At 47.5% G+C, this 15000-nt stretch overlaps 1 protein-coding gene across 1 annotated transcript in view; it reads right to left on the bottom strand.

Annotated features, from left to right (window-relative positions):
• Positions 1 to 15000, bottom strand: part of sned1 (sushi, nidogen and EGF-like domains 1) — a gene marked incomplete at its 5' end in the record, with an annotated part of 43533 nt that overhangs the window by 14493 nt on the left and 14040 nt on the right. The window contains 5 exons of the mRNA XM_084163918.1: positions 1464 to 1558; positions 1735 to 1851; positions 2358 to 2471; positions 2955 to 3068; positions 12454 to 12627. Of these exons, the coding sequence (XP_084020044.1) occupies positions 1464 to 1558; positions 1735 to 1851; positions 2358 to 2471; positions 2955 to 3068; positions 12454 to 12627 (614 nt within the window). The remainder of the gene's footprint in view (positions 1 to 1463; positions 1559 to 1734; positions 1852 to 2357; positions 2472 to 2954; positions 3069 to 12453; positions 12628 to 15000) is intronic.

The raw sequence follows: 15000 nt of genomic DNA, 5'->3' as shown, positions 1-15000 counted from the left end.
CAAAAAGTATGATCTTTGTCCCCATGTGCAGTTGTAAATCATAGTCTGGCTTTTTTATGGCGGTTTTGGAGCAGTGGCTTCTTCCTTGCTGAGCGGCCTTTCAGGTTATGTCGATATAGGACTCGTTTTACTGTGGAAATAGATACTTTTGTACCTGTTTCCTCCAGCATCTTCACAAGGTCCTTTGCTGTTGTTCTGGGATTGATTTGCACTTTTCGCACGAAATTACGTTCATCTCTAGGAGACAGAACACGTCTCCTTCCTGAGCGGTATGACGGCTGCGTGGTCCCATGGTGTTTATACTTGCGTACTATTGTTTGTACAGATGAACGTGGTACCTTCAGGCGTTTGGAAATTGCTCCCAAGGATGAACCAGACTTATGGAGGTCTACAATTATTTTATTGGCTGATTTCTTTTGATTTTCCCATGATGTCAAGCAAAGAGACACTGAGTTTGAAGGTAGGCCTTGAAATACATCCACAGGTACACCTCCAATTGACTCAAATGATGTCAATTAGCCTATCAGAAGCTTCTAAAGCCATTACATCATTTTCTGGAATTTTCTAAGCTGTTTAAAGGCACAGTCAACTTAGTGTATGTAAACTTCTGACCCACTGGACTTGTGATACAGTGAATTATAAGTGAAATAATCTGTTTGATAAACAATTGTTGGAAAAATTACTTGTGTCATGCACAAAGTAGATGTCCTAACCAACTTGCCAAAACTATAGTTTGTTAACAAGAAATTTGTGGAGTGGTTGAAAAACGAGTTTTAATGACTCCAACCTAAGTGTATGTAAACTTCCGACTTCAACTGTATCTAAGATTGAGGGGAGAGCACTGATATTTTAGCTAGCTAACGTTAGCATTGCTAGCTATTTCTGAAAAAAAACTTTGCTAGCTCATGGCAACATTGCAATCTCTCTAAAGTAAACTTGACGACATCACAATGACGGCAAAGTTGTTTTCTGCTAATTATTTGTCGACTTTAGCCACGTCAGTGCGTTCCCAGGTAGTGTAATTGTGAAGAAACAGTCAGCCCCCCCGTTCAGGAAGACATGCTGCGGCATCTGTAGAATGTTGATACAGTAACAATGGCAACGACGCAACCGAGTGATGGAGGTGCAACCCATGAATAGGTATTCAAGGTTAAAGGTTTCATGATGTGTCCCAAATGGCACCCTATTCCCTATATAGTGCACTACTTTTGACTAGAGCCTGTACCACACGTTAGGATAAAATGAGTTAGCCAGCTGACCTTGTCTGAATATTCTAAAACAACATATATATATATATATTCTTTAAAATAAGCTTGAAATGGGCACGGTGTAATGAATTGCTTATCAAAAGTAATCTGTCTAACTCATTGATCTAGCTTTGTAGTATAGCGCTCTGGTCTCCCTGGTGAAAGAGGTATTCTGACCTCAATGGGTTAAATAAGTAACGTATGAATTAAACTGACCAGGCTCTGAGAGGAGGGGTCCGGCAGGTCCCAGCGCAGCACCACCTCATCCTCCTCCACCAGTAGGACACGCAGACCAGAGGGAGGCAACAGGTCTGGGAACAGTGGTAACGTAGAATTGGTTATTTCTACCACAAAGAATAGACTTGGTAAATTGATTAATTGATTAATTAATTTATTGATTTTCTATTGAATTTTACGGGTTTCTTGAATCAAACACCAATAAGATAATTGATAGTAGATAAGATAGCTGAACGCGATTGACTCTCACCTCTCTCACAGTCCTTGCCTGTGTGTCCCACTCTGCATGCACAGCAGTAGTTCCCTCTCCTGTTGCTATGGCAGAGGCCTCTGTTCCCACACGGCTGCAGTACACAGGGATTCTCCACTAGGGGGAGACAGAGACCAGCCATCACCATGATGTGATGTTCTGTTACAAGAGACTGCGTCCCCAAATGGCACCACAGGAGGTTGGTGGCGCCTTCATTTGGGGAGGACGGGCTCGTGGTAATGTCTGGAGTAGAATCGGTGGAATGGTATCGAATACATCAAACACGTGGTTTCCATGGTTTCCAGCTGTTTTGATGCCGTTCCATTCTCTCTGTTCCATTTCACATTTTACATTTGAGTCATTTAACAGACCATCTTATCCAGTGCATACTTTTTTTTCATTTTTTTTCATACTGACCCCCCACCTGGGGAATCGAACCCACAACCCTGGCGTTGCAAGCGCCATGCCCTACCAACTGAGCTACACGGGATTATGAGCCGTCCTCCCCTCACCAGCCTCCACTGAAATGGCACCCTATTCCCTACATAGGCCCTGGTCAACAGTAGTGCACTGTACAGGGAATAGGGTGCCATTTCAGACGCCACCGGTGTAGCTCTACTCACGTGACTGGCAGTGGTCCCCAAAGAACCCTTCTTTACAGACACACAGGTGGTTCTTCCTGTAGCCTCGACACACACCGCCGTTCAGACAGGGGTTGGACTCACACCTGTCCTTCTCTGGAGAGACAACACTCAGTCACTGGAGGGATACAACTGGAAATACAGCTGAGATTATGTGGGCCTATAGTGTACCTAAGTATAAAAAAACTCCTTAAAATGATACACATTTTAGTCATTTAGCAGACGCTCTTATCCTGAGCAATTAAGGGTTAAGTGCCTTGCTCAAGGGCACATCAACAGATTTCACCTAGTCAGCCTGGGGATTTGAACCAGCGACCTTTCAGTTACTGGCCCAACCTTTTAACCGCTAGGCTCCTACCCAGCCCAAGACTAAGGGTTATTTCTCCATTAGTTGAGAAACGTGAGAGCAGGGAACGTATGTATCAAACGTCTCGATAGGAGGTGCTGATTTTGGATCAGTGTTGACTTTTAGATCATAATGAATAAAAGATACATGGACAGGGGAGACCTGATCCTGGATCAGCGCTGCCACTCTGAGACATTCGATGCACATGGCCCCAGAGAGAGTGAGTTCCGTACCAATCTCACAGTCTTGTCCCATGAAGCCCTGTTGGCAGTGGCAGGAGTAGGATCCAGGCTGATCCTCACATGTTCCGCCGTGTTTACAGGGCTCCGACAGACACTCATCCACATCTGAGAGGACATGAAAACACACACACACACACACACACACACTTATAAACATACACACAATCATGCACAGACACACACACAGGGTTGGGTAGGTTACTTTCTAAATGTAATAAGTTACATGTCCAAAATTGTAATCAGTAACGTAACTTTTGGATTATCCAAACTCAGTAACGTAATCTGATTACTTTCAGTTACTTTTGGATTACTTTCCCCTTAAGAGGCATTAGAAGAGGACAAAAAGGATCCATCAAACACATTTGGTGTGTCATCATAGAGGTCTCTGATTGGTGGTCATCATTTGGTGTGTCATCATAGAGGTCTCTGATTGGTGGTCATCATTAGGTGTGTCATCATAGTGGTCTCTGATTGGTGGTCATCATTTGGTGTGTCATCATAGTGGTCTCTGATTGGTGGTCATCATTTGGTGTGTCATCATAGTGGTCTCTGATTGGTGGTCATCATTTGGTGTGTCATCATAGTAGTCTCTGATTGGTGGTCATCATTAGGTGTGTCATCATAGTGGTCTCTGATTGGTGGTCATCATTTGGTGTGTCATCATAGTGGTCTCTGATTGGTGGTCATCATTTGGTGTGTCATCATAGTGGTCTCTGATTGGTGGTCATCATTAGGTGTGTCATTATAGTGGTCTCTGATTGGTGGTCATCATTTGGTGTGTCATCATAGTGGTCTCTGATTGGTGGTCATCATTTGGTGTGTCATCATAGTGGTCTCTGACTGGTGGTCATCATTTGGTGTGTCATCATAGAGGTCTCTGATTGGTGGTCATCATTTGGTGTGTCATCATAGAGGTCTCTGATTGGTGGTCATCATTAGGTGTGTCATCATAGTGGTCTCTGATTGGTGGTCATCATTTGGTGTGTCATCATAGTGGTCTCTGATTGGTGGTCATCATTTGGTGTGTCATCATAGTGGTCTCTGATTGGTGGTCATCATTTGGTGTGTCATCATAGTAGTCTCTGATTGGTGGTCATCATTAGGTGTGTCATCATAGTGGTCTCTGATTGGTGGTCATCATTTGGTGTGTCATCATAGTGGTCTCTGATTGGTGGTCATCATTTGGTGTGTCATCATAGTGGTCTCTGATTGGTGGTCATCATTAGGTGTGTCATTATAGTGGTCTCTGATTGGTGGTCATCATTTGGTGTGTCATCATAGTGGTCTCTGATTGGTGGTCATCATTTGGTGTGTCATCATAGTGGTCTCTGACTGGTGGTCATCATTTGGTGTGTCATCATAGAGGTATTTGATTGGTGGTCATCATTAGGTGTGTCATCATAGTGGTCTCTGATTGGTGGTCATCATTTGGTGTGTCATCATAGTGGTCTCTGACTGGTGGTCATCATTTGGTGTGTCATCATAGAGGTCTCTGATTGGTGGTCATCATTTGGTGTGTCATCATAGAGGTCTCTGATTGGTGGTCATCATTTGGTGTGTCATCATAGTGGTCTCTGACTGGTGGTCATCATTTGGTGTGTCATCATAGTGGTCTCTGACTGGTGGTCATCATTTGGTGTGTCATCATAGTGGTCTCTGATTGGTGGTCATCATTTGGTGTGTCATCATAGTGGTCTCTGACTGGTGGTCATCATTTGGTGTGTCATCATAGTAGTCTCTGATTGGTGGTCATCATTTGGTGTGTCTTCGTAGTGGTCTCTGACTTGTGGTCAGACTCGCCTCAGGTGGAACAAACTTCAACTTGCACCTTTTTTCAATGCTGAATTGAACGTTGTTGAGAAAACAGAAATGTGTATATTTGCCCAAACATACTTTTTTAATTTAAAGTAATCCAAGAAGTAATCATCCAGTTAAAAAAAAAAATGTATCTGTAATCTGATGACAATATATCTGAAGCCTTCATCACACTCACACAGGCAGGCTGCCACCCTGTCCCTACATGTCCCTCCGTTCAGACAGGGCTGGGACAAACACTCACTGATCTCTACATAAACAAACAAACATTTGAGTACACTAAACCAAACAGGCCAGTGTGAGATTTAGAGACGAGTCGCAAATTACACCCTATTCCCTATTTAGTGCACTACTTTTGACCAGGGCCCGTAGGACTTTACTAAATCAAATCACATTTTATTGGTCACATATACATATTTACCAGATGTTATCGCGGATGTAACGAAATGCTTGTGTTTCTAGCTCCAACAGCGCAGTAGTATCTAACAATTCACAACAATACACACAAATCTAAAAGTAAAAGAATGGAATTAAGAAATATATAAATATTAGGACGAGCAATGTCGGAGTGGCATTGACTAAAATACTAAAATACAGTAGAATAGAGTATATACATATGAGATGAGTAAAGCAGTATGTAAACATTATTAAAGTGACCAGTGATTCCATGTCAATGTATATAGGGCAGCAGCCTCTAAAGGTGCAGGGTTGAGTAACCAGGTTGTAGCCGGCTAGTGATGGCTGTTTAACATTATAACCTGTACTGATCTTGCGTTCTGGATGATAACGGGGTGAACAGGCTGTGGCTCGGGTGGTTGATGTCCTTGGTGATCTTTTTGGCCTTCCTGTGACATCGGGTGGGTGCTGTAGGTGTCCTGGAGGGCAGGCAGTGTGCCCCCGGTGATGCGTTGGGCAGACCGCACCACCCTCTGGAGAGCCCTGCGGTTGCGAGCGGTGCAGTTGCCGTACCAGGTGTTGATACAGCCCGACAGATTGCTCTCAATTGTTCATCTGTAAAAGGTTCTGAGTGTCTTAGGGGCCAAGCCAAATGTGGTGTTGCGCCTTCTTCACCACACTGTCTGTGTGGGTGGACCATTTCAGATTGTCAGTGATGTGTACGCCAAGGAACTTGAAGCTTTCCACCTTCTCCACTGCGGTCCCGTCGATGTGGATAGGGGCGTGCTCCCTCTGCTGTTTCCTGAAGACCACGATCAGCACCTTCGTTTTGTTGACGTTGAGGGAGAGGTTATTTTCCTGGCACCACACTCCCAGAGCCCTCACCTCCTCCCTGTAGGCTGTCTCGTCATTGTTGGTAATCAGGCCTACTACTGTTGTGTCGTCTGCAAACTTGATGATTGAGTTGGAGGCGTGCTTGGCCACGCAGTCATGGGTGAACAGGGAGTACAGGAGGGGGCTGAGCACGCACCCTTGTGGGGCCCCAGTGTTGAGGATCAGCAAAGTGGAGGTGTTGTTTCCTACCTTCACTACCTGGGGGCGGCCCGTCAGGAAGTCCATGACCCAGTTGCACAGGGCGGGGTTCAGATCCAGGGCCCCTAGCTTAATGATGAGCTTGGAGGGTACTATGGTGTTGAAGGCTGAAATATAGTCAATGAACAGCATTCTGACGTAGGTATTCACCTTGTCCAGATGGGATAGGGCAGTGTGCAGTGCGATGGCATCGTCTGTGGATCTATTGGGGCAGTAAGCAAATTGAAGTGGTCATGGTCAGGTAAGGTAGAGGTGATATGATCCTTAACTAGCCTCTCAAAGCACTTCATGATGACAGAAGTGAGTGCTACGGGGCGATAGTCATTTAGTTCAGTTACCTTTGCTTTCTTGAGTACAGGAACAATGGTGGACATCTTGAAGCAAGTGGGGACAGCAGACTGGGATAGGGAGAGATTAAATATGTCCGTAAACACTCCAGCCAGCTGGTCTGCGCATTCTCTGAGGACGCGGCTAGGAATGCCGTCTGGGCCAGCAGCGTTGCGAGGGTTAACACGCTTAAATGTCTTACTCACGTTGGCCACGGAGAACAAGAGCCCACAGTCCTCGGGAGCGGGCCGCGTTGGTGGCACTGTGTTATCCTCAAAGCGGGCGAAGAAGGTGTTTAGCTTGTCAGGAACCAAGACGTCGGTGTCTGCGACGTGGCTGGTTTTCCCTTTGTAATCCGTGATTGTCTGTAGACCCTGCCACATACGTCTCGTGTCTGAGCCGTTGAATTGCGACTCCACTTTGTCTCTGTACTGATGTTTTGCCTGTTTGATTTCCTTATGGAGGGAATAACTACACTGTTTGTATTCAACCATATTCCCAGTCACCTTGCCATGGTTAAATGGCAAGGTGACTCAGAGTCCGCATGATCAAAACAATTTTGAAGCATGGATTCCGATTGGTCAGACCAGTGTTGAATAGACCTTAGCATGGGTACTTCCTGTTTGAGTTTCTGCCTATAGGAAGGGAGGAGCAAAATGGAGTCGTGATCTGATTTGCTGAAGAGATGGCAGGGGAGGGCCTTGTAGGCATCTCGAAAAGGCGAGTAGCAGTGATCTAATGTTTTTCCTAAGCGAGTACTACAGTAAATGTGTTGATTGAACATCGGTAGCGTTTTCCTCAAATTTGCTTTGTTAAAATCCCCAGCTACAATAAATGCGGCCTCAGCATAAAATAAAGTCCAGCGTAGTTCCTTGAGGGGGAATATACACCGCTGTGACTACAGTACCAGTCAAAAGTTTGGACACACCTACTCATTCAAGGGCTTTTCTTTATTTTTACTATTTTCTACATTGTAGACTATGAAATAACACATATGGAATCATGTAGTAACCAAAAAAAGTGTTAAACAAATCAAAAAATATATTTGAGATTTGAGATTCTTCAAATAGCCACCCTTTACCTTGATGACAGCTTTCACACTCTTGGCATTCTCTCAACCAGCTTCACCTGGAATGCTTTTCCATCAGTCTTGAAGGAGTTCCCACATATGCTGAGCACTTGTTGGCTACTTTCCCTTCACTCCGCCGTCCGACTCATCCCAAACCATCTCAATTGGGTTGAGGTCTTGGGATTGTGGAGGCCAGGTCATCTGATGCAGCACTCCATCACTCTCCTACTTAGTAAAATAGCCCTTACACAGCCTGGAGGTGTGTTGGGTCATTGTCCTGTTGAAAAACAAATGATAGTCCCACTAAGCGCAAACCAGATGGGATGGCATTTCACTGCAGAATGCTGTGGTAGCCATGCTGGTTAAGTGTGCCTTGAATTCTAAATAAATCACAGGCAGTGTCACCAGCAAAGCACCCCCACACTATAACACCTCCTCCTCCATGCTTTACGGTCGGAAATATACATGCGGAGATCATCCGTTCACCCACACCGCTTCTCACACAGACACGGCGGTTGGAACCAAAAATCTCAAATTTGGACTCCAGACCAAAGGACAAATTTCCACTGGTCTAATGTCCATTGCTCGTGTTTCTTGGCCCAAGCAGGTCTCTTCTTATTATTGGTGTCCTTTAGTAGTGGTTTCTTTGCAGCTATTCGACCATGAAGGCCTGATTCACACAGTCCCCTCTGAACAGTTGATGTTGAGATGTGTCTGTGACTTGAACTCTGTGAAGCATTTATTTGGGCTGCAATTTCTGAGGCTGCTAACTCTAATGAACTTATCCTCTGCAGCAGAGGTAACTCTGGGTCTTCCATTCCTGTGGCGGTCCTCATGAGAGCCAGTTTCATTATAGCGCATGATGGGTTTTGCGACTGCACTTGAAGAAACTTTCAAAGTTCTTGAAATGTTCCGTATTGACTGACCTTCATGTCTTAAAGTAATGATGGACTGTCGTTTCTCTTTGCTTATTTGAGCTGTTCTTGCCATAATATGGACTTGGTCTTCTACCAAATAGGGCTATCTTCTGCATTAAGAAGGAAAGAAATTCCACAAATGAACTTTTAAGAAGGCACACCTGTTAATTGAAATGCATTCCAGGTGACTACCTCATGAAGCTGGTTGAGAGAATGCCAAGAGTGTGAAAGCTGTCATCAAGGCAAAGGGCGGCTATTTGAAGAATCTCAAATACATTGTCACACCCTGGCTCTGGGACTCTATATGTTGAGCCAGGGTGTGTTCATTCTATGTGTTCTGTTTCTATGTTGGGTGTTTCTAGTTCGTCATTTTCTATGTTTGACTGAGTGACTCCCAATCAGAGGCAACGAGTGTCAGCTGTGTGCTGGTTGTCTCTGATTGGGAGCCATATTTAACTGTCTGTGTTTCACTTTGTGTTTGTGGGTTTTTGTTCCTTGTCGGTATTTGTCACCGTGGACTTCACGAATCGTTTATTGTTTTGTGTATTGTATAGGTTATCTCTAAAGATAATAAAGATCACCATGTTCGTGCAACACGCTGCGTATTGGTCTACTTCTCGTCAAGACGATCGTGACAGAAAAACCCACCATACCAAGACTAAGCAGCGTGTCCAGGAGCAGGCAGCCTGGACGTGGGAGCAGATCTTGGACGGGCAGGGGTCCTGGACCTGGGAGGAAATCCTGGCCGGGATGGATCGCCGGCCATGGAGTGAGACGGTGGAGAGGCGACGGAGAGAGGAGCAGCGGCGTCAGCAGGGTCAACGTCGGACAGGCGAGAGGCAACCCCAAAAAAATTTTAGGGGGGGGCACACGGCAGGGACGACGAGGGAGCAGGAGGTAGTGTTGCAGAGGATGGAGCATTTGGAGGCGATAAGGGAAAGGGTGAGAAAGGAGGCACGGCGAGAGGAACTCGGTAGGCAGCTGAGGGAGCGGGGGGTTATGACGAAACCCAGTCCCGCTCCTCACACCAAGCAAGTGGTGTGCGTCACCAGTCCGGTCCGGCCCGTTCCTGTTTCCCGCACTAAGTGTAAGGTGCACGCCGCCAGCCCAGCCCGGCATGTTCCTGCCCCTCACACCAAGCCTACGGTGCGAGTCGTCAGCCTGGTCCAACCCGTTCCTGCTCCACGCACCAAGCCTACGGTGTGCGTCGCCAGCCCAGCCCGGCCTGTCCCTGCTCCACGCACCAAGCCTACGGTGTGCGTCGCCAGCCCAGCCCGGCCTGTCCCTGCTCCACGCACCAAGCCTACGGTGTGCGTCGCCAGCCCAGCCCGGCCTGTCCCTGCTCCACGCACCAAGCCTACGGTGTGCGTCGCCAGCCCAGTCCGGCCTGTCCCTGCTCCACGCACCAAGCCTACGGTGTGCGTCGCCAGCCCTGTCCGGCCTGTCCCTGCTCCACGCACCAAGCCTACGGTGTGCGTCGCCAGCCCAGCCCGGCCTGTCCCTGCTCCACGCACCAAGCCTACGGTGTGCGTCGCCAGCCCAGTCCGGCCTGTTCCTGCTCCACGCACCAAGCCTACGGTGTGCGTCGCCAGCCCAGCCCGTTCCTGCTCCACGCACCAAGCCTACGGTGTGCGTCGCCAGCCCAGTCCGGCCTGTTCCTGCTCCACGCACTAAGCCTACAGTGTGCGTCGCCAGCCCAGCCCGGCCTGTTCCTGCTCCACGCACCAAGCCTACGGTGTGCGTCGCCAGCCCAGTCCGGCCAGTTGCTGCTCCACGCACCAAGCCTACGGTGTGCGTCGCCAGCCCAGTCCGGCCTGTTCCTGCTCCACGCACCGAGCCTACGGTGTGCGTCGCCAGCCCAGCCCGGCCTGTCCCTGCTCCACGCACCAAGCCTACGGGGTGCGTCGCCAGCCCGGCCCGGCCTGTCCCTGCTCCACGCACCAAGTCTACGGTGCGCGTCGCCAGCCCGGCCCGGCCCGTTCCTGCCACTCACACCAAGCCAGGGGTGCGAGTCGTCAGTCCGGCACAACCCGTGCCTGGGTCATCGGTGCCAATTCAGGTACCGCTCAACTGCTCCACTAAGGAGCTGAAGCCTACCGCTCCTGCTACGTCCAGTCCAGCTCCAGCCAGCGGGGCCAGACCGGACCAGGGGCGCTATGGGGGGTTTGTTGGAGGGTGGTGGGCAAGCCCGGAGCCGGAGCCGCCGCCGAGGAGGAATGCCCACCCAGCCCTCCCCTGTTTTGCTCGTATTTAGGCGCGGTCGCAGTCCGCGCCTTTAGGGGGGGGTACTGTCACACCCTGGCTCTGGGACTCTATATGTTGAGCCAGGGTGTGTTCATTCTATGTGTTCTGTTTCTATGTTGGGTGTTTCTAGTTCGTCATTTTCTATGTTTGACTGAGTGACTCCCAATCAGAGGCAACGAGTGTCAGCTGTGTGCTGGTTGTCTCTGATTGGGAGCCATATTTAACTGTCTGTGTTTCACTTTGTGTTTGTGGGTTTTTGTTCCTTGTCGGTATTTGTCACCGTGGACTTCACGAATCGTTTATTGTTTTGTGTATTGTATAGGTTATCTCTAAAGATAATAAAGATCACCATGTTCGTGCAACACGCTGCGTATTGGTCTACTTCTCGTCAAGACGATCGTGACATACATTTAGATTTGTTTCACACTTTTTTGGTTACTACATGATTCCATATGTGTTATTTCATAGTTTTGATGTCTTCACTATTATTCTACAATGTAAAAATTAAGAAAAACCCTTGAATGAGTAAGTATGTCCAAACTTTTGACTGGTAGTGTATAACCGAAGAGAAATCTCTCGAGGTAATACGGTCGGCATTTGATTGTGAGGTATTCTAGGTTGGGTGAACAAAAGGACTTGAATTTCTGTATGTTATCACAATCACACCATGAATAGTTAAATCATGAAACATACACCCCCACCTCTCTTCTTCCTGGAGAGTTCTTTATTCCTGTCTGCGCAATGAACTGAGAACCCAGCTGGCTGAGTGGACGGAGAAGGTATATCCCGAGAGAGCCATGATTCCGTGAAACAGAGTATGTTACAGTCCCTGATTTCTCTCTGGAAGGAGATCCTCGCCCTGAGCTTGTCTACTGTATTGTCCAGAAACTGAACATTAGCGAGTAATATACTCAGAAGCGGTGGATGGTGTGCACGCCTCCTGAGTCGGACTAGAAGTCCACTCCGAATACCTCTTCTCCACCGCCGGCGGCGTCTTGGAGCAGCCTCTGGGATAAGTTCAACTGCCCTGGGTGGTACGAACAAAGGATCCAATTCGGGAAAGTCGTATTCCTGTTCGTAATGCTGTATGTAATAACACAAAAAACCTTCCGGGCTAATAATGTAAGAAATAACACCAAAAAAAACAAAATACTGCGAAGTTGCTTAGGAGCTAGAAGCAGAGCTGCCATGTCTGTCGGCTCCATCTATCTATGTATGTAAAGTAGTGCACTATTGGCCCAGCGTCGTCCAGGTTTGGCCGGGGTAGGCCGTCATTGTAAATAAGAATTTGTTCTTAACTGACTTGCCTAGTTAAATAAAGGTTAAATTAATAAAATAAAATATAGTGAATAGGGTGTAATTTGGGACACAGCTTAGATTTCCTTCTAAAATATGATTGACAGTGAAACTGTCCTAATTAAATCTGTCTTTCTCTGCCAATGCAATATCTTCCATTACCATTCAGCTCTCTGCTGAGACCACCAAGTAACTGACTGACTGTGTTGTTTAGAAACCCCCCGAATAGTTACAGTAAATACCTATGAAGAACCCATTAGACCACACACACACACACACACACACACACACACACACACACTTGGTGCCATGTGGTGTATTACTGTATACAGACCCTGACAGACAGGGGGTTGGCTCCAGGCGCCCTGCCCCCCACAGATGCTCTGGGTGGCCCTGGGCATGGGGGTGTATCCTGGGTGGCACACGTACAGCGCCATGGAGCCTGGAGACGTGGAGGAGAACTGGAGCTCTGCATGCTTCACCTGCAGGGGGGGACCACAGTCCAGGTCTGGAAGACATAGATACGTAACCACACAGTTACAGCAACGACACAGTTACAGCAACGGCACAGTTACAGCAACGGCACAGTTACAGCAACGACACAGTTACAGCAACAACACAGTTACAGCAACGGCACAGTTACAGCAACAACACAGTTACAGCAACGGCACAGTTACAGCAACGGCACAGTTACAGCAACAACACAGTTACAGCAACGGCACAGTTACAGCAACAACACAGTTACAGCAACGGCACAGTTACAGCAACGGCAGAGTTACAGCAACGGCACAGTTACAGCAACGACACAGTTACAGCAACGACACAGTTACAGCAGCGACACAGTTACAGCAACAACACAGTTACAGCAACGGCACAGTTACAGCAACGACACAGTTACAGCAACAACACAGTTACAGCAACAACACAGTTATAGCAACGACACAGTTACAGCAACGACACAATTACAGCAACGACACAGTTACAGCAACGGCACAGTTACAGCAACGGCACAGTTACAGCAACGACACAGTTACAGCAACGGCACAGTTACAGCAGCGACACAGTTACAGCAACAACACAGTTACAGCAACGACACAGTTACAGCAACGACACAGTTACAGCAACAACACAGTTACAGCAACGGCACAGTTACAGCAACGACACAATTACAGCAACGACACAGTTACAGCAACGGCACAGTTACAGCAACGACACAGTTACAGCAACGACACAGTTACAGCAGCGACACAGTTACAGCAACAACACAGTTACAGCAACGACACAGTTACAGCAACGACACAGTTACAGCAACAACACAGTTACAGCAACGGCACAGTTACAGCAACGGCACAGTTACAGCAACGGCACAGTTACAGCAACGGCACAGTTACAGCAACGACACAGTTACAGCAACGGCACAGTTACAGCAACGACACAGTTACAGCAACAACACAATTACAGCAACGGCACAGTTACAGCAACAACACAGTTACAGCAACGACACAGTTACAGCAACAACACAGTTACAGCAACGGCACAGTTACAGCAACGGCACAGTTACAGCAACGGCACAGTTACAGCAACAACACAGTTACAGCAACGGCACAGTTACAGCAACGACACAGTTACAGCAACGACACAGTTACAGCAACAACACAATTACAGCAACGGCACAGTTACAGCAACAACACAGTTACAGCAACGACACAGTTACAGCAACAACACAGTTACAGCAACGGCACAGTTACAGCAACGGCACAGTTACAGCAACGGCACAGTTACAGCAACAACACAGTTACAGCAACGGCACAGTTACAGCAACGGCACAGTTACAGCAACAACACAGTTACAGCAACGGCACAGTTACAGCAACGGCACAGTTACAGCAACGGCACAGTTACAGCAACAACACAGTTACAGCAACGGCACAGTTACAGCAACGGCACAGTTACAGCAACGACACAGTTTCAGCAACGGCACAGTTACAGCAACGACACAGTTACAGCAACGGCACAGTTACAGCAACGACACAGTTACAGCAACAACACAATTACAGCAACGGCACAGTTACAGCAACAACACAGTTACAGCAACGACACAGTTACAGCAACAACACAGTTACAGCAACGGCACAGTTACAGCAACAACACAGTTACAGCAACGGCACAGTTACAGCAACGGCACAGTTACAGCAACGGCACAGTTACAGCAACAACACAGTTACAGCAACGGCACAGTTACAGCAACGGCACAGTTACAGCAACGACACAGTTTCAGCAACGGCACAGTTACAGCAACGACACAGTTACAGCAACGGCACAGTTACAGCAACGGCACAGTTACAGCAACAACACAGTTACAGCAACGGCACAGTTACAGCAACAACACAGTTACAGCAACGGCACAGTTACAGCAACAACACAGTTACAGCAACGGCACAGTTACAGCAACGACACAGTTACAGCAACGACACAGTTACAGCAACGGCACAGTTACAGAAACAACACAGTTACAGCAACATCACAGAATAACAGTTACACAGCTACAATAGACGCACAGTTACAACACAGTCCATATCTGGAACGTAGACACACAACAACAACAATAACAACAACAACAACAACAACAATAGAATGAACTCTCAGAATGAAACAGTGCCAAGGTCAACCATTTACACTACAGCAACAGTCTCAATAAGAGGACGACCTACCCTGCACTACAATGGCACAGTCATAGTAACAGAGATGTGATCTACCCTGCACTACAATGACACAGTCATCGTAACAGAGATGTGATCTACCCTGCACTACAATGGCACAGTCATAGTAACAGAGATGTGATCTACCCTGCACTACAATGACACAGTCATCGTAACAGAGAT

Source organism: Coregonus lavaretus, assembly GCF_964263955.1.
Source record: "Coregonus lavaretus genome assembly, chromosome: 6".
Taxonomy (NCBI): Eukaryota; Metazoa; Chordata; class Actinopteri; order Salmoniformes; family Salmonidae; genus Coregonus; species Coregonus lavaretus.
The sequence above is the reverse complement of the archived record's forward strand: the minus strand, read 5'-3'. Positions and strand labels throughout refer to the sequence as shown.